Source organism: Cebidichthys violaceus, unplaced genomic scaffold (genome assembly GCF_023349555.1).
Source record: "Cebidichthys violaceus isolate CVI_PGR_0920_01 unplaced genomic scaffold, fCebVio1.0.p SCAF_48, whole genome shotgun sequence".
Classification (NCBI taxonomy): Eukaryota; Metazoa; Chordata; class Actinopteri; order Perciformes; family Stichaeidae; genus Cebidichthys; species Cebidichthys violaceus.
The window spans coordinates 269,576-289,575 of record NW_027176683.1 but is presented as its reverse complement, the minus strand read 5'-3'; the positions used below and the strand labels follow the sequence as shown (position 1 = coordinate 289,575).

The 20,000-nt window shown below is 44.4% G+C and overlaps 3 protein-coding genes across 5 annotated transcripts in view; 1 reads left to right on the top strand and 2 right to left on the bottom strand.

Moving 5' to 3' along the window:
* The window catches only part of nt5c3a (5'-nucleotidase, cytosolic IIIA), a 12,295-nt gene extending 545 nt beyond the window's left edge, over positions 1–11,750 (bottom strand). The window contains exons 1-8 of one of the 2 annotated variants that reach the window (XM_068729902.1): positions 11,554–11,750; positions 4,229–4,327; positions 3,812–3,881; positions 3,377–3,509; positions 3,176–3,265; positions 1,635–1,797; positions 1,321–1,521; positions 1–925 (exon numbers count right to left, since the gene is read on the bottom strand). The exon at positions 1–925 is cut by the window's left edge and continues 545 nt beyond it. In XM_068729902.1, the coding sequence (XP_068586003.1) occupies positions 824–925; positions 1,321–1,521; positions 1,635–1,797; positions 3,176–3,265; positions 3,377–3,509; positions 3,812–3,881; positions 4,229–4,327; positions 11,554–11,691 (996 nt within the window). In that variant the 5' untranslated portion in view covers positions 11,692–11,750 and the 3' untranslated portion in view covers positions 1–823. Of the gene's footprint in view, positions 926–1,320; positions 1,522–1,634; positions 1,798–3,175; positions 3,266–3,376; positions 3,510–3,811; positions 3,882–4,228; positions 4,328–5,780; positions 5,846–11,553 lie in introns of those variants that run through there. The other variant, XM_068729903.1, reaches the window with a different exon arrangement.
* Positions 11,751–13,891: 2,141 nt separating this feature from the next.
* dctn3 (dynactin 3 (p22)) lies at positions 13,892–17,818 on the bottom strand. The gene is made up of 7 exons (XM_068729853.1): positions 17,660–17,818; positions 15,921–16,005; positions 15,651–15,737; positions 15,331–15,414; positions 15,095–15,153; positions 14,946–15,005; positions 13,892–14,669 (listed from the first exon to the last, which is right to left on the bottom strand). The coding sequence occupies exons 1-7, from the start codon at positions 17,762–17,764 to the stop codon at positions 14,583–14,585; spliced, it is 567 nt and encodes a 188-aa protein (XP_068585954.1). The 5' UTR covers positions 17,765–17,818; the 3' UTR covers positions 13,892–14,582.
* A 227-nt stretch (positions 17,819–18,045) lies between these two features.
* Positions 18,046–20,000, top strand: part of atg5 (ATG5 autophagy related 5 homolog (S. cerevisiae)) — a 29,193-nt gene continuing 27,238 nt past the window's right edge. Inside the window, exons 1-3 of one of the 2 annotated variants that reach the window (XM_068729851.1) lie at positions 18,046–18,143; positions 18,602–18,802; positions 19,620–19,747. In XM_068729851.1, the coding sequence (XP_068585952.1) occupies positions 18,695–18,802; positions 19,620–19,747 (236 nt within the window). In that variant the 5' untranslated portion in view covers positions 18,046–18,143; positions 18,602–18,694. The remainder of the gene's footprint in view (positions 18,144–18,601; positions 18,803–19,619; positions 19,748–20,000) is intronic. The other variant, XM_068729852.1, reaches the window with a different exon arrangement.

Genomic DNA, 20,000 nt, shown 5'->3' with positions numbered 1-20,000 from the left:
TTCAAGAGTGAAGAGCTGCTTCTTCTGTGAGTCGATATGACGCCAGTTGAGAACGTTAGGGTTTCAATAAAGCTTACGTAAAAACATGGCTCCTCAGTGCAAGATTGTGTTCCTACACCCTAAAAATCAAGACGACTGCCCCAAATTGGGTTAACGTGCGGCTGATTTACGCCGTACACGAGAATTTAAAGTGCGTTTCCTCACATCTTCTACGTGTTATGTTGACAATCTGAACCCCCGCCCCCCCCCCTCCTAAAACAAATACTGTGTCTGTGGTCATTATATTGCTGCTGTCACTACATTTTCCAAAGGTCCTTTATGTACTCAATTCATTCCCTCAAGCTCTAACGTAGCATTTGCAGATGCATGTTTTTTTTTTTACGTCTGACACGCCGGGACAGCTCTAAGAGAACACTGCGTACAATTATCACCATATCAAAAATAGTCCGACAATTGTAACAATAATGTGCAAATTATAAAAGATGGTGTGAGAGTTTGTGTGTGTGTGTGTGTGTGTGTTTGGGGCTTTATCTCACTTTTGGTTATTCTTTTTTTTTTTTTTTTGTCATAAAACGACAGAGAGAACATCCGAAAACAATTCAAAAACGGACAAAACACACCAGAGACGCTGCTGTGTGGACGTTTAAAACGGTTCATTCAGGAGATGTAAAACGTCTTTTGAAAAAGGCTTTTTAAAGGGTGAAGTTGGGGGAACGGAGTTGGAAGGTTGATCCAGAGAAAGCGGAGTGGGGGGGGTTTGGACCGGCGACAAAAGGTTTAGGTTGGTGTTAGAAGTCTGACGGGCCCAAGGCTGTGGGCGGAGTTATAGAACCTTCTGGAGGATGGCGTTGGGCACTTCCAGAGTCTCGTCCTTCACCAGGACGATGTCGTAAGAGTCCAGATATTTGTCGAGCCGCTCTTCCACCTGCGGAGTGAGACGGGAGGAAACTCTCAGCTATCGTCGAGTCTGTGCACCAATCTGATATCACATCATCCATCAGCTCATTTACGCCGAAACGGGGACAACTACACGCTGCGTCACTCGCGACCCGATCCGCGCTATCGCTACTGCACATGTGCAAACTAGTACTACAAACCTGGATCCTATTATTCCCTTGGTAACGCTACATGTCAACAACAAATCCGGGTTGAAATCGACAGGAAGAGAGCTAGTTAGCGTTAGCAGCCGGTGGGCAGCGATGTCGTTAATGGAGGTTGCATTGAGTTACATTACGAAGCTTTCAAGCTTCATTCAGTGAACATTCAGCAAGAGACATTTTTCAGTGTGTTGTCTTTTTGAGGATCCGTGTTCATGCGTACCTTGTCGTTGAGGAAGCCGATCTTGAGGATGTTCTCCACGTTGGGCGCGCCGTCGGCCATGCTGAGGTCGCCCAGCGAGTCGCCCATGAGGATGACGTTGCAGTACTCCTTCACCTGCTTGAAGTACTCCGTGTTCCGCAGGGCGCCGTCGTGCTTGTTGTACACGTGGATCAGCTCGCCTTTGAAACCCTTCAGGACGCCCTGCGAGAAGAAGAGCAGATCCAACAAGGTTGATCAGACGTTAGTGTGTTTCTGCATCCGCGAGGTCGGGCTCGAAACACGAGCAGAAAGAAGGACAACGGCGGACGACTCACGTTTTCGTCGAAGTCCATGAAGTTGGAAACAACCTTGACGTTGGGGTGGTAGACTCCGGCCTGGCGGATGATTTCCTCCAGGACGTCGCCGAGGCCAGCGGAGAAGATGAAGACGGGAACATTGTGCTGCTGCAGGCGGTCAAAGAACTGCTCATATCCATCCCTGAAACCAAGCCCAAAAGGGACACGTTAGTGAGAGGCATCCGTTGTTCTGGACATGCTCTGCACAATCAACCGTATAATATACATATTTATAGAAGTGCTGCAGGGCTGAAGTATTAACATCACACTGATTCTTCCACTGGATTCTGGAGAAAATAAACTCTGTGTCAAACAAATGTTTATGATACTTTCACGTCTTTTTTCATCAAGATAATCTTCACAAATGAACACCACTTGTTGTTTGAAGTGGAGAGTAAGAAGCTAACGTTAGGCTATAAAGGAACTCCACCACGGTCACGTGACTTCACGTCAGTCTATAAAGGAACTCCACCACGGTCACATGACTTCACGTCAGTCCATAAAGGAACTCCACCACGGTCACGTGACTTCACGTCAGTCTATAAAGGAACTCCACCACGGTCACATGACTTCACGTCAGTCCATAAAGAAACTCCACCACGGTCACGTGACTTCATGTTAGTCTATAAAGGAACTCCACCACGATCACATGACTTCACATCAGTCTATAAAGGAACTCCACCACGGTCACGTGACTTCACGTCAGTCTACGAAGGAACTCCACCACGATCACATGACTTCACGTCAGTCTATAAAGGAACTCCACCACGGTCATGTGACTTCACGTCAGTCGATAAAGGAACTCCACCACGGTCACGTGACTTCACGTCAGTCTATAAAGGAGCTCCACCACGGTCATGTGACTTCACGTCAGTCTATAAAGGAACTCCACCACGGTCATGTGACTTCACGTCAGTCGATAAAGGAACTCCACCACGGTCACGTGACATTACGTCAGTCTATGAAGGAGCTCCACCATGGTCACGTGACGTTATGTCAGTCTATAAAGGAACTCCACCACGGTCACGTGACTTCACGTCTCCTCCACTAAGCTGAAGGAGGACTAGTGTTCTAGTGAGGACGTCTAGTCGTCTCATTTAAGACCTTTTTAAATTCACCAGAGGGGTGTTTACTGACTTTATATCATAGAAGCAAACAATTAAATGTATTCAGCTCGTGTTAACCACAGACCTTTTGTATCGACTCATTTCCGGGTTCCGCTCCTGCAGCTAATTATTGGCACACTCAATTAAAGAGTTGAATTATAGATACAAACATGTAGCATTTTGTTCATGAATGGATAGTAAATCCAAATAACGACCAGTCACCCAAACAAATATTAAACAGCATCAGAAAACATGAATAAATGAGTTTAAGGTGTTTAAATGATCACATTAAAAAGACACGAACACATCGTACAGCCCGTACCTCCTCACTCAGTTGTGGCCTTTCTACATCACCGTCAGCTAAATACCCACAATGCAACAGTGAACTGCAGAGAAGCGCTGAGGAACACACACCTGAGGGCAGCGTCGGACTCTCTCACCACCTCGGCCAGCTTGTCTTTCTCTAACCGCTGCTCCACGAGTAACGTGTGGGACTTGAAATACCTGCAAACAAACAAACAAACAAACAAACACAGCGTGTTTCGGTGTGAAACCGCGTGGCAGGAAGAGAGTGTGCTGCTGGTCATGAGCAGAATTATTTCTTCATTTTCTTACCATTCCACCATGAACGGGTACTTCTCCTCCATGGTGAGATGAGGGTCCACCTCGATGGGATAATATTTGTTCTTCAGCTGCAGCAGCTTCGTCCTGCACTCCTCCGTCACCAGCTTGCAGTTATCGATGATGTCTGCGCAAAAGACGGAGGAATGACCACGTTAGAATACAGGTCATAGGATACATGTCATACATTTATGACCGGGATGAGTATTACCAGGCGTGCGATTTAGAAATCACTCCCTTTGTCTGCATTTCGGGATAAGTGAAGTCTCTACTTTAACGTAACATCCGCGGAGAAAACAGACAACTTTACGGTTGGAATATTTTCTTGACAGATTCGCACGTGAATTAAAGATCACAGACGACCTCAGGTAATACTAGTCCCGAGCGAAACGGGCCTCAAGAAACGTCCCGTTTCCTGGTTGCACTTACTGTGGCACGTCGGACAGCGTTTGCCGTTGACGGCGAACTTGCTTAACGTCATGTCGAAGTCTGTGATGATCTGCAACGGAGCCAAAGAAAACATTTTGTTTTACCACGAACGGAGGAGTTCGTGAATCGGACACAACAGACACTGGAGGAAACAAAAAAGGAACCTCAGCGTGGGGAAACATGACGAGTGAAACTTAAAACACCACACAAACTTAGATGCTGGACTTTCACCTTCTGTTGCTTCTCGACATGTAAAAACACGAAGCGGGAAGCGAGTGCATGTTCCAGATAATAAACAAGAGCAGCCTGAAAAAGTACCGAATCCATTCAAAGTGGTTTCCCAGTTGCTGAAGACCAGGGAGCTTCAGCACCACCGGGTGGCGCCGGTTCACCAAAAGAGGACTTTGGGTGTCCTACCTGAAGCTTGGAGGCTCCTCCTTTGATGAGGCCACAGATGATCTGCTCCACCCTCTCCGGGTCCCTCATGTGGACCGTCGACTTCTCGAACTGAGGCATCTGGACGAGGAGGAGAGGAGAGGAGAGGAGAGGAGAGGAAGAGAGGTTGTTAAAAAAGGAGGGAGGAAAGCAGCAGCAGATTCTCGAGCTCCGGTGCATGAGGAGGAGGACGACGGCGCGTGAAGAGGAATTTGTGGGTTGATTTGGATTGAGGTTAAGTGTGTTTGGGAGGTAAGAACTGATGTCATTTGCTGAAGCGTAAGGCAAAAATATTTGATATGATACAGACACTAATATGCAACAGAACACAGGCTGGGATTCAGCGCCCGGTGACAGGCGACGGCATTCAGGGACGCTAGTCGAGTCGCTTTTGCTGCATTTCTTTTTTGAAGAGCGACATATCGATCGACTGTTGGTATCTAGCAATATATACGTGTATAGATACAATTATGAATATTTGCAACAGCGCTGACAGTTGAGGACTGCAGGAGGGGCAACACACACACACACACACACACACACACACACACACACACACACACACACACACCTTCTTATATAATCAGCATCAGGCTTTGTAGCGCCTCATGAATCACCCTGATCCGACAGAAACACGACACCCAGAACACAAGCTAAAAATACACACACACACACACACACACACACACACACACACACACACACACACACACACACACACTTTTTTTTTCTTCTCTTTTTAATGACGCAGTCTTTCAGGGCGTTTTCCTCGTACAGCAGTGAAACGTCAAACCTGCTCTTTCTCGGAGCAAACTGGATATTGTGAAAACAGGAAACACCGCTTCACCATCAACACTTGGATACAAACAGCGTCGACATCGAGAGCCGCAGCGGTTAGGATCGGCAGGAATTCAACCGCCGTCCATTTTGAGAATCGATTCATCGTTTAGATTCTTTCTCTCAAACATGCAGATTTCCTGCTTTTCTGTGTTTTATTTGACATTAAACTGAATACTTCTGACAACACAAGACACAACCTTACACTTTGACATTTTTCACTATTTACTGACGTTTTATAGAAATACAAATGTGATGGGCGAGCGACAGGTGTACCGTTGTAACCTGCTCTCGGGTCATGAATACGAGCAGCAAATACTGAGGTCAAAGGTCAAAGCAGCCGAATATCAGACGAGGACGTTCAGGAGGATTTAGGAGCAATGTTTGTTTTTTTACAGTTACTATAAAACCAAAAATGTCTACAGTCTGAATTATAACCGCTTACACACAAACACACACACACACTAACAGTCCCCCACACACACACACACACACACACACACACACACACACACTAACAGTCCCACACACACACACACACACACACACACACACACACACACACACACACACCAACAGTCCCACACACACACACACACACACACACACACACATATCTACACACACACACACACACACACACACACACACACACACACACACACACACACACACACACACACACACACACACTTACCGCGGGTCTGTTGCGTCAGCTAAAACGGGAGCGAGGAAAAGCTTGTGTGACTGCAGAGGGTTTTTATATCTACAGCAACAGTCGGGGGGGGGCGTCGCCCAACAATGACCCCTCCCCCAACACAGAGAGGCCCAAGCACCAATGATTATCCATCATGTAGAAGAACAGAGATACAAGGCTGAACAGTAAAACATTGAACAGAATTCCAGTGAAGGGTTTGCAGCCGTGTTTGATGGAATACCTTCTGGTCGTTTCTGTGAAATGGAATGTTTGACGTGAATCTGGATTTTAAATGGAACCTCATTTGCATCACAGACAAAACTAAATGTGCCAACAGTCACGTTAGGAGACTTTGTCCACTCCACTTCATGTATATTATGTATTTCATGTATATTATGTATTTCATGTATATTATGTATTTCATGTAGAAAGTTATTTGTTTACGATGTTGACTGGTTCAATTATTCATTTACACAAAAAGAGGCATATGTTTTATGATAAGAATGATATTGATTGTTAAAGAATGGACTGAAGAGTAAAGCAAGAAATAAGATCATTTACACACACACACACACACACACACACACACACACACACACACACACATACATAGATGTAGAATGGGGCCAGTGGAGGAAAAGTGACATTTGTAACCCACCCTTTAAAAATCAAATCAGAGAGGGTCGACTCGCTTCGGTACTGCTGAGCACACACATTTCTCACACACACACACCCACATTTCTCACACACTCAGTCCCGCACACACACACACACACACACACACACACACAAAATAGCTTGACGGCACACGGAAGGTCACGAGGGTCAAGGTTCAGCGTCTGGCTGTTTGGTCCAACAATGGTCGGTCACATGACACACACACACACACACACACACACACACACACACACACACACACACACACACACACACACACACACACACACACACACACACACACACACACACACACCCCATACCTGCACCGGTTTTGGCGTTAGCGCCTCGGAGCGATCACCTGCTCCTTGTTTTGATAAACTCCAGGTGTTTGGATGTACTGGTACATGTACAAACGCAAAGACAAGGAAGAAATGGCTGCACAGGGTTGCCGTCTCTCTGAGCCCAGTGTTATTTTTGGTGGAGTGTAATCGGAGAGCGCCGACCTAGTTTTTTGGCCGTCGAGGCCGGCGGAGGACGAGGTCGTCTCCGGAGGACACTGATTGGTGGAACACAGTTTATGAAAACATAAACTACATACGCTTTTACATAAAAAAAAAAGAAAAAAAAGAAAAGAAATATCTTGTAGCCCACGTACTTATTTTGCCCAATACTCATTTTCACTGAACAGAGCCTGAACGCATCATTAATGTAACGGACCCGTTCGTTAGCGGTGCCGCTAACGTTACTAGCTCTCCTCCTGTCGGCTTCAACACCGACTGGTTGTTTACAGTGTAACATTATCAGATATACCTCAATATACCTCTTCCAATGCCTCACTACTTCTTATAGCGCTGCTCTTACTAGTCCTACTTCTACCAGTACAATTACTAGGACTGACGACACCACAGCTGAGGGACGCAGGTCACGCTCACATCAGCCACATTCAGATATATGCGAGTCCACGCTCTCATCGGGACACGTTTGAGAACAGGAATGCCTCCGAGCTGCAGCCAGACGCGAGTCCATTCCTCATGTGACGCTTCGACACGCCCGAGTGTTGTGAATGTTCCACCTGCTTTCTGCATCGAGGGCCCTTCACCAGCTTCCTGTGCCCCCCCCCCCCCCCGACTCCCCGACTGGGAACTGCTGTAGGTCATCATGGTGACAGACATCTGTTGCTGCTGATAAAGCAGCATGGCCGAGGGGGTGACGTTTACAGGTCTGTCTGTCTGTCTGTCTGTCTGTCTGTCTGTCTGTCTGTCTGTCTGTCAGCAGGATTACAGGAAAAACTACCGGCCCAATTCTCATGAAACTTGGTGGGAGGGTGCAGCACCGACCAAGGAAGAACTTCATTACACTTTAGGAGCGGATCCAAATCACGAGGTGGACACACACACACACACACACACACACACACACACACACACACACACACACACACCCTTTATCCTTTGTGGAAACAGCCCAGGTGGAGGTCCTTCTAGTTTTCACTGCCATTCCCATCACCGTCTACGACCGACATAAGAAATGTCTCCGTCCTTCTGCCTGTTAAACTATAACACCACTGTTATTGTCACTTTGTGTGAAAACATCTGTAACTTTGCCAATGACCCCCTCTAATGCTGCTGGCGTTAGTGATTCTACAGTCAGAAACTACTGTATTGTACGTAGCAAACCCTGAATATTCATAGGTTCTTTTGGTCGTATTGTCTCTGCTTCTTTTCCCACAAATAAAACGTCGGGGAAGGCTGCAACATAAAAAAGAAAACAGAGACTTTGCAGATCAACTGTAGCTCTGTTCTGCCCTCCAGAGGTAGACGAGGTGAGACACACTCAGGCCGGGTTCTTCCTCACGTAACCCAGCAAGAACTCTTTTTTTTCCTTCTTCTTTTTTTTTTTTTTTAAAACGGCAGGCATTTTGCCATGACGGTGTGATTGACAACATTACTACTGGCTGGATTCTATTTAGGAGGGGCTGGTTCCAGGGTCCTGGTTTTGTGCAATGCTGGTCTCACCGTCATGGCTTTCTGAGACACTTGAAGGAGCAGAGTCACCGATAACGAGTCATAGCATTGACATGGAAGTTTATTTTGAAAAGACACCATGCATCTAACGAGCGGAAACTGTACGTTCCCTGTGAACACGGCAGTTTATTTTGAAAAGACACCATGCATCTAATGAGCGGAAACTGTACGTTTCCTGTGAGCATGGCAGTTTATTTTGAAAAGACACATGGTAGTTTATTTTGAAAAGACACCATGCATCTAATGAGCGGAAACTGTACGTTCCCTGTGAACATGGCAGTTTATTTTGAAAAGACACATGGTAGTTTATTTTGAAAAGACACCATGCATCTAATGAGCGGAAACTGCACGTTTCCTGTGAGCATGGCAGTTTATTTTGAAAAGACACATGGTAGTTTATTTTGAAAAGACACCATGCATCTAATGAGCGGAAACTGTACGTTCCCTGTGAACATGGCAGTTTATTTTGAAAAGAAGCCATGCATCTAACGAGCGGAAACTGTACGTTTCCTGTGAAGATGGAAGTTTATTTTGAAAAGACGCCATGCATCTAACGAGCGGAAACTGTACGTTTCCTGTGAAGATGGAAGTTTATTTTTGAAAAGACGCTATGCATCTAACGAGCAGAAACTGTACGTTTCCTGTGAACATGGCAGTTTATTTTGAAAAGACGCCATGCATCTAATGAGCGGAAACTGTACTTTCCCTGTGAACATGGCAGTTTATTTTGAAAAGACGCCATGCATCTAATGAGCGGAAACTGTATGCTTCCTGTGAACATGGAAGTTTATTTTGAAAAGACGCCTTGTATTAAGACTTCTCTGGTAGTACAAAGAGTGTCCCCTTTAAGCTGATTCATTGTCAGGACACATCCTGCAGTAGTGATTTCTTTCAGACCTCCAAAACTGGATATCTTTAGTGTTTCATCTCAACGCCTCAGCGGAGGAATAAAGATTCGAGGAATGAAGAAAAGATTGTGCTTTGTTTTTCTGAAATGACACAGCTGTGTTTTTAGAAGTCTAGGTGACAAAAGTGGCTCCGTAGAGGAACGTCCCTGTAAAAAGCCTGGCTGAGTTTGCTGTCATGTCAGGGGTTTTTTTTAGACTCAGAGTGGATGTTTGTGCTTCTATAGAATCACGCATCATCAAAAGCAGATGGTCACAAGTTTCCCACGCTGAAGATCGGGACAGGAAACAAGCTAAGGGTCTCTATCCAGTAGCCGGAGTGAATACTGCTACTTCACCGGAGAACAGAGCGAACAAAGGGCAGAGGGCTGCCTCTGCTGCTGTGTCACTTCAGTCGATTTCATTTCACAGACTTCGACTCAAATAATGCTCTGCATTCATGCACTGGTTTGGTTTCTCACAACGCAGGTGAATAAAATAAATCAGCCGCATTTTGATTTGGCCTCTCGCTACGAAACGACAAGTGTCAGTCTGTCCTTTTTTAAATCCTATCAACTGCTTCTACTGCAGACGATGAAATGTGAAAAGTGGCAGCTGAATTTGGGCGAAGTCCTCTCAGGTGAACGGGCTTGTGTGTGTGTGTGTGTGTGTGTGTGTGTGTGTGTGTGTGTGTGTGTAGACAGAGCATTCAAGTATGCACCTGTAAAGGTGGGGCCGAATAACTCCAGACATGATGAGTCACATAGATTGTAGTCGAGGTACAGCATGTGGAAACGCCCTGTAACGCCTGCAGAATACAAAGTCTAAATATCTTCTACAAGACGTACACGTCTCTGGTAGAGACCCGTCAATCAGCGTGTAGCCCCGCCCCTAAATCATCCCCTGCTTTATGGTCTGTGTGACTCTAAATGGAGCATAATGTACTAAATGAACATCATGCTGTATTGAAGAAGACTGTAAACTAGAGATTGAGACCATAAACTCATGTTTACGGAGGGAATAAATCAAGAGAGAACTACATAAATCCCTCATGTGAATATTCGAGGGATGGTGTTTAAGTTAACTAAATGCCTTTATAAAAGACTTAATACGTTATTTATAAACTATAAATGATAATCAAAATATTTGAGAAAAATGCAAATGGTTATCCGTCCTGTGTGCACACGTTCAAAGAGTTTATAAACACGTTCTGAAAAGCAAGGTTCCGTAAACATGAGATGTACTTTAGATACGGTAAGAATTCATGATGTTACTGTCCAAATGAAAATAAACAAGATATAACTCTGAGTGTGTATAGACATGTTTCTAAAGACAAAGTCTGTATACTTGAGTCAAATACATCTGGACATATGTCCCTTGGTCCCCTATGTGTCTGCAAGTTTATTTTGGCACGTTTGAAAGATTCCCGTCGGACAGGTTAGGGAGCTGCACACACTGTACTGTGTCGGTGCAGCAGCAGCAGCAGCAGCAGCAGCTTGCATAACCTCCACGCTGACCGACACGGCAGCCAACTCATCCCGGGACAGTGGACAGAGCCGCAACGAGCCTCACGCGGAGGGGTCGGCTGCTGTCTGGTGTCTGAACACGAAGAAGAAATAAATATGTGGTGACCTCTAAAAAAAACCCCCACAGCTGCGGTTTTAGGGGGAAATTCGCGCCTGCGCAGAGCATCATGCAGGGTCCACTACTGACAAGCCATTTCCGGACGTGGTTTTTCAGAATAGTCGGCAGGTCCTGTAGGTGTCCCATGGATTAAAATACTTTACTGATGCCAATGTATTTAATGCTTAACTTAATTCTACTTATTTTGTGTTTCAATCCTGGTGATTCCTGAATATGTAATACTATTTTTTAAATATAAAGTGCAGGTTTTCACATACTTCATAGCACAATAACACGTTAGAACGATGTATAAAGCAGTCACGCCTGCAATGAAAATTATAAAGGAATCCTAATTGTTTAAAAACTGCTCTCGACCAACGACTCGTTCTCAACCGCCAACGGTTAGCGCGCATTTATTTTGAAGGCACAACTCCACCCACTTCCTGTTATCGTATCCGCCGTCGAACTTGACGCAGCGCGAGCGTCTGGTGTGTGTGTGTGTGTGTGTGTGTGTGTGTGTGTGTGTGTGTGTGTGTGTGTGTGTGTGTGTGTGTGTGTGTGTGTGTGTTTTTTTTAACTCACCATCTCTATGATCCTAGTTTTCTTCCCTGCTCGCTTCTTCTTGGCGACGATGTACTGAGCCAGAACCACGCCGCCGAACAGGGCACAGACGCTGGCGCTGGCCGCGGCTCCGACCTTCACCACGGCCGTCCTGTCCATGGTAGGGTCCGCTGTTAAAAACACCCTCTCCAACGAACCAGCAGCCTTCACGCGCCTTCCTTACTGGTGCAAAAACCACGTGGCCAAAGATCTTCTATCGCACGAACCGGAAACAGTTCACTCCGTTTGATATTTTGCAACCAACGTTTTTAGCAGGATACAAATATATATATGGTATCACACAACAAGGCAGCTAGCTATCTATGGAAGCAAAAATAAAACAAAATCACTACAACAAATAAATAGTTATTATTATTATCATTTATTTTGTAATAAAAAAATACAAGAAAAAAATTATTTATGAGATATACAATATTTCTACGCCAGAGCTGCTTCTATGACTGTTGTGTATCTTATAATTTTATATCTCATAATTCTGACTTTCTATCTCATAATTCTGACTTTTTATTTGATGTCATAATTATGACTTTGTATATCATAACTATTACTTTTTATTTGATCTCATAATTATGAATTTCTATCTCATATTCATGACTTTTTATTTGATCTCATAATTAAGAATTTCTATCTCATATTCATGACTTTTTATCTCATACTCATGACTTTTTATTTTATCTCATTATTATGACTTTTTATTTAATCTCATAATTATGACTTTCTATCCCATTTCTCTTTTATTTTGTATTTTTTGCTGGCGGAAATGGGCTTCCATAACTAAAACATTGTATTTATACTTATATTACTGTAAAATTAACAACAATAACAATCATTTCAGACATTCAGCTAATGTTAATGCTAACCTTAATTAGCACGTTATTTATGAACACATAAGCTATTGTACCTCTCGGGTAAGCTAGCAAACTTGTCAAGGAAGCTAACATAAGTCTTTCTGAACTTATATTAAAATTAAAACCACCGTGTTATCTCTGACCTAGGAGGTCATTTAAATCTCTGCTTCAGAAGTCTTCCCTAACGCCGTATTATTCCCTTTTACTCTGGATAGTGCAATATAAAGTACTTCCGTTTGTACAGGAAATACCAAAATAAAAGTCGTCAATAATATAAGTAAAATCAATAAATCAATGAATTAAAAATACACAAGTTCAATGTAGTATTGAGGGTCATCTACAAAAAAACAACAACACAGATGAATAAGAGACTCATATCTATTTAAATTGGTCTGCGAAAAATATATACTTTTGTTCTTTTGGTTAGTTTTCAACACATGAAATCAATAATTATTGTCAATGTTATTTGATTGTCCCACAAATACATGAATCCCAAATAATACTAAAACGCAGGAGGCGATGTAAAATGTGTAACGGATAACAGCCTCTGCTGCAGACTGTGTTGTACCACCGAGTGAAGCATCCACCCAATAGACAATCTTTGTCAGCCGCAGTCAGTTGGTTCTTTGCCTCTGACGTCACCGGCAGAGGGACGAAGACGTGAAAATCCTCCAAAAAAAAAAATGACCCCAAAAAAACCATCAAATTATCGAAACATTGACTTAAAGTCGTGCTCGTTACGTCAACAAAGAGATGCTGGACGAATACAGGAGAGAATAAAATGAGCCACTGACGTCATGTGTTGTTGTATATTTACCTGTCGGGTATTTAACTACCCCCCTCTTTTTTTGTGGGGGGGTCTCCATCAGATCGAGAGGGATTGGTGTCAGTGCCCGGGGGCCGACGTTCAACAAATGATTTATTTATTTCATGGATTTGCAGAAGCTTGAACCAAACCCACATCCTAGCCTCAGATAGACTGCTACGCCCACCCTGTAGCGTGATACAAACAGCACAAAACACACACACACACACACACACACACACACACTGCTTGTCCATCGAATCTATTTGGACATTCATTCAGTGATCATTTGTTGGGCTCTGAGATCTGCCAAAACACGGGTGACCTACGCTCCATACTGTGCCTGAATGCATCCTGTGTATATGCAGACGGAGGACTACAGCTGCTGACGTTACACCACCTGTATAGACGGTGCAACCTGCAGCTACACGAAGAGTTTCTAACTATTAAACAGCAACGGAAGCTACAAACAAATCAATAAACTCTTCTTTTCTCTGATTTAAACAAACCTCATCCTCTCTCCTCATTGCTGTAATTCACTTTTATGCTTTCCAAAATAGCTTTTAGAGAACCTTGTTGGAACCCAGTTGTTCACAGAGACCCTTAAATGTGTGTGCAGCTTTGAACAAACGGGAGAAGTCAAAAAAAAGCAGTAGTGATATTTATTGTAATAACCAGTCATGTTTGACATATAGAACATTTTAAAAACAATGGAAAGAATAATGAAGCTGATTTGACAACGTCAGGAGGCGTCAGAGAGAAGAAATCTAAAGCCTTGAAGTGTGTGTGTGTGTGTGTGTGTGTGTGTGTGTGTGTGTGTGTGTGTGTGTGTGTGTGTGTGTGTGTGTGTGTGTATGACGGCTAGTCTTGTGACTGGCTTGCAGCAGGGAGGCGGCGTTGGAATGCGTTATAAGTTGAGTCAATACACGAGCACAAAAAGCTCCATTGTCTGAAAATAAATAGCAGCAGCTTCACGTGACGTGATGGGAGTGCCCTCCTCCGGTGCTCACGGGGGGGGGGGGGGGGGGTTTCGTTCCTGTCTAAGTGAGCTAATTAGTCCGGGTTGGAGAAGTTCCTAAAAAAAAAAACAACAACATCCTGATTCATTTAAATTCTGGCAACTAATTGATAATTATCAAATAAGTGAAATGTGATCCTTTGTTTCCCTCACTTTTGTTCTGACTTATAAGGAAGAAAAAAAATAAAAAGGCTGCATTATGTCTGAAGCTCCCACCACAGAGCAGTCCTCTTCATCATCACCGTCCTCACGAGAAGTGTGTGTGTGTGTGTGTGTGTGTGTGTGTGTGTGTGTGTGTGTGTGTGTGTGTGGACGGTAGCTACTCCACAGGCCGGATGCCCTTGGTCTCCTCCAGCTTCCTCAGGGTCTCGTCCCACTGGGTGAACTGCTTCGACAGCAGGAACATCTGCCAATCACAGGTCAGGGGTCGCTTTATGTTCACACGAGGACAAAAGCACCAAAAACCTCGGCCGTTTACACGTTCACCGCACAGATTAGTGAAAGAGCAGAGAGGCTACAGTGATCATTTAACTATCATTATCGTGCCTGTTGTTCCGCCCAAGAAGAAGCTGTTGATTACGCGACATTTAGACGTTTTTTTTTGGTGGAAACTGTGTGTTATCTTGCGGCCATTTTTATTTCACTGGAATTTAAAATAAATAAATGAAAATAAATGCCGTACCATTTTGTTGTATTCCTCAAAAAGCTTCTTCACCTCCAGGGACTGAGCTTCAGTTTGGTCCTGTAAAAGAGACAAACATCGGGTCAACAGATGAAACACAGAGAGGCTGATGGAGACAGAGAGGGGGAGGGGTGGTGGGGGGGTGGTACCTGCTCTTTGATGTGGATCTGTGACAGGCGCTGGAGCTTGGTGGCGTGTTCCGGTACATCTGAAGGCAACAGAAACACGGAGCTAACACAGGTCTTTCTAAAGCGTGACACAATGTTTAAACGGGGGGGGGGGGACTGCAGCATGATGTCAGAGACATCTTCAAACGCCCGGATCCCAGACCGCCCTGCAGCGAAGTAAAACCACATTATTTGATAGATTTACAAGACAAACTCACCTCTGATGTAGGCGCTGTCCAGCAGCGGCTGCATGTTGCCGACCTGCTCCAGCAAAGCAGCCTGGGAAAGCAGGAAGTCCTCCTCTGTGTGCAGACAGAATACAAAATGAACCTTCTTCACGGGAAAACTTACAGATTATACAATATAACAACGCGGAACTTCACACGTATCGCATTAAACAGAAAAATACGACTTTGCATACAATGAATGAATAATAAATGCCTAAATGAAGAAACTCCCCGATATAAACTTGATTGCATCTGTAGATAGAATGCATTTCCATTGGACTCATCCATCACAGGCTCCGCCTGGCTCTCACCGGCGAGAATGAACTCCAGCTTCATTGCGTCGGGTACGGCGATGTGGTCGGTGAACTGGGGGTCCAGGTACTTCAGCAGGTCCTCAACTGCACCGCAACGGCAGGAAATACGATCAGAGACCCACCAGACACGCACAGTCATCAAGCACTGACGTAGCACTTTGGATTTTCTGCACTTTAACGTCACTTTTTTTTTTAAAAACACTCCACAACAAGATGCGTGAATAACTGGGTGAGCGTGAAGCGGCGTATAAATGTTCCGTGACTCACTCTTCTTGTGCAGGATCTTCACTCGTTCCCTCTTGTTGGCCGTATTGGTCAAACCGGCCTGGATCCTGGCCAGAGACTCGGCACACTGCAGGACCAAGGACACGGATTACATGCAAAAAGGGCATTGCAACATGCGTCATCAATGTGTCCGAGCAGTGTGTGGTACTACACCTAACACAGCTACAGTTCAAGAGTAGCATGGAGATAGCTAGATAGCATGTAGATCTCTGACTAGCTCCGCGTTACGCTGCTGAGAGCTGGAGGTTTATTACATGTTTATAACGTGAGAATTTACAGTACGGAGGCCAAACGCGGGAATTTGCTTGTTCTTTTGGTTTCATTCAGAGTACATCTGGAACGAGCCGATCTGCTCGTAAACAATACATTTAAACCCGCAACTCAAAGTGGACTTCAGTCAACTATCAGGAACATACAAACACTAACGACTGTGAGTTCCTCCGCCTCCTCAAAACAGGAAATAAATCCACTTCAATGCTCCTGTTGTAAGTGAAACGTCTTCATCAGATCACATGACGCTCTGAAGAGAGGCTCCATTGATAACATATGTGTTAAATATAACCCAGGTTTTAAGATTTACAAGTTGTGTTTTTAAAACCAGGAAACCGGTGACTTCGCTTTATTTCAGTGCAGTTTGAAACTCAACCATCTTGATGGATCACTCTCTATAATTCATCAATGGGAGTAAATAGTGGGAAACAAGTTCCCAGAACCCAAAAGTGGCTTCTGTTGTTAGACCAGGAGTCCGAAACAACAGGTCTAAAACGTTTGCATGACCACAGAGGAGGCTGGCATCGTGGGATTTGAGCTAAGCTAAAAATATATATTTAAAAAAAAAAGGTCATCTGGAAAAAGTATCTTTTAGACAGATATAGTGGAGTAGAAGTATAAAGTTACGTATAATGGAAGTAAAGTACCTCGAATTTGTACTTCAAGTGAATGTAGTTCGTTACATTCCATCAACATTTGAGACTTTTGCATTGTTGATCACATCCCAGACACTGAAACACAGTTATGGATGACTTTCTCTTTCATAAGAGAAGATAAAATAATCCCTTATTGGTCCCGCAGTGGGGACATTTCCAGGATTACAGCATAGTGGAGTATAGATATGTATATATATATATGTATATGTGTGTGTGTGTGTGTGTGTGTGTGTGTGTGTGTGTGTGTGTGTGTGTGTGTGTGTGTGTGTGTGTATACACATATGCACATAGTGGATAGTGTAAACAAGAGACATACGTGTAGTAAAAAACAAAACAAGATCAAAACAATTATAAATAAGTAAATAAGTAATAAAACAGTAAAAAAATATTAAATAAGTAAAAAAAATCCACAATAACTAAATTATTATATATACACAGACAGAATAATTGTAGTATTGCAATATTATATATATACAGACAGAATAATTGTAGTATTGCACAGTGTATTTATATTGCACAGACTTTTAGTGTTGGCTCGTTTAAGCTAACGTGGCTAACCTAGCAGCTGTTTAGCTACATAGATAAATACTCTACAGACACTTCTGTCTAACAGTGGAGTGAACACCAGAGTCATACGTTGTGATAAAAGCGTATTGTTGTTTCATACGAAATAAAAAAAAACAAAACAGGGCGTTCACTTAACCCCACTCACACATAGCTACCGTTAGCTCTGCTAGGCTAACAGCTGGCTAGCTTCGTGGTTATTCATCGGAATAGAGGCGATTCTTTGCGAACCTTGACGGGTTTCTTTCCACTTTTGCTTCGTCTCTCCCCGTAGATCTGACTCTCCAGCGTCTGGAGACGCATTTCCAGGTTATCCGCGTCCGATGTCACGTCCATTCTTCAAGCTACTAGGTTGACAATATGCGACGCGCTTTACAAGAGACGGTCGCATATTGATGACGCGTTCGCAATAGGTTCACAAATACGTTTAGTGTTTTTTGTTAGTTTGCAGGTTTAAGGTATTTGGACCTCAAACAAAACCTTTCTTTTAAATTTTATGGGTAAATATTTTTTTTAGAAACATTGCTAAATTTAAAAAAATGTATGTTTTTGGTTGTTGTTGCAGTACACGGAGTTGTCCACCATGCGTCGCTGTTTCGCGAGGACCGGGGTGCTTTTCAGCTGTTTTCCGGTGACAGCAGCGGAATGACAACATCGACACTCACCACGGCCCTTCTTCCATTCAAGCCGACTTCAACTAAACACCGAACAGAAAGTAAGCTGTTTTTTTTCCCCCTCACACATCACCGCCTCTTCCTCACACGCAACCCGTCTCTGTTTGCGGACGGTAAAACAAACACCCCGGAAGCTACGTTTGCATATTTGTACATAATTCTCTGCTCTGTTTTCACGAGCTAAGCTAGCTCACCTAGCACGAAGCTAACGTCAGTTTTCACATTACATCTGCGTAGTTTGACAGGCTTAGAGTTAGTTTGTGAAGCCCAGCCTTCTTCTCCTGCACTATAACCCAGTAATAACCCTCCTTACCAGTTCAATTTAAACACAGACATATTTAGTTATTTAAAGATGAATTACTTTGAGACAATGTGGAACTAGCTTGCGTTGCACCGCCTGCTTCACTGTGGTTTTTTGGGGGGGGTTTGTGTTGCTAAAGGTTTCATGAATGCTCGTCTCTCTGCTCTGCTGTGTTGTTGTTGTTGTTGTTGTTGGCAGCAGGAAGCTGTCTGCCGTCGGACTTCGGTGGTCTGTGTTTGAGGAATTTCTTCTATATGTGCCACTGGGAGCAGCAGCAGCAGCAGCAGCAGCATGGCAGATGACAAGGACGTGTTGAGAGACGTGTGGTTCGGCCGGATCCCCACCTGCTTCACTCTGAACCAGGACGAGGTGACCGAGAGGGAGGCCGAGCCCTACTATGTGAGTGCAGCTCCTCTCCGAGGCCAGAACCTAAGTCTTGCTTCAACCCCCATGCCTCCCAGAAAAGACCCGCCTGAGATCTCTTTTTCCTCTGCAGGGGTTTCAGCTGGAAAGTTACTCCTGATGAGAAAACAGAACAGCAGTGTTCATTCGCTTTGCGCGGCGTTTCTTTCCACGCACACTGTTTGTCAGTCTGATAGCTGCTCATATGTGAGGGGCTTTTATTTTTACACACCACCTGCTGCAAAACAACCTGGAATCTGCTTTTAAAACCCCTCAAAACGTGCTGAAGAAAGATATCGATGCACGTATCAGTCCTCCAAAAGCACCGTACTTTGCGGCACAAAAGGTAGTGCAGCGATGTCGGATGCTGCGTTGTGCTCTTTATACTATGACAGTTTTCCTAAAAATTGCAAATACATCTCCCTTACTGACAGTAAGCTCCCGTGTCATGCTACATATTGAATCACCAGATTCCTGCCGACGCACGGCCTCAATACAAAGAAGAAGAGGCGTGATCTTGAGTGTGTTTGACGACAAATGAGACGCCATGTGGCGACCCAAAAAACAAAGTGAAGACGACACTGAGCAAGCTGCGGGAGGCCTCGGCGGCGTTCTGGTTTTCAATATAAAACACATCTCACGGGGTCGAACGTAGCTCGATCCACGAAGGCCTTGGCTTGGGAACCGGAGGGTTGTGGGTTGAGATCCCTGCACGGGACCAGGTGGAGTGGACTAGCTGATGTCTGTTTACGCAAAACAACTGATATTTGCGTCCCGTCTCTCTTCTCTCTCTCTCTCTCTCTCTCTCTCTCAGCTGCTGTTGCCCAGAGTGAGCTACCTGACTCTGGTCACAGACAAGGTGAAGAAACACTTCCACAAAGTAATGAGGGCCGAGGACGTGGAGGAGATGTGGTTCGAGTACGAAGGGACGCCGCTGAAATGGTGAGAGGGCGAACTGGTGTTGTTCTTTCTCTCGCGGTACACTTCCATACGTCAAACATCTGTTAGAAGAGTTCATTTTGTGTGTTTTCATATCATGTCGAGCCACGTCAGCAGGAAACCGCCGTTGCCGTTCCTTGTTTTACTGGCTGAAGTGAAACATCCACACTCTCCAACAAATGCAGAGTCAGACCCGCAGCGGCAAGTGCGTTCGTCCACAGGCTGCAGGCACAAAGTTCAGCCACAAGGTGTCAGC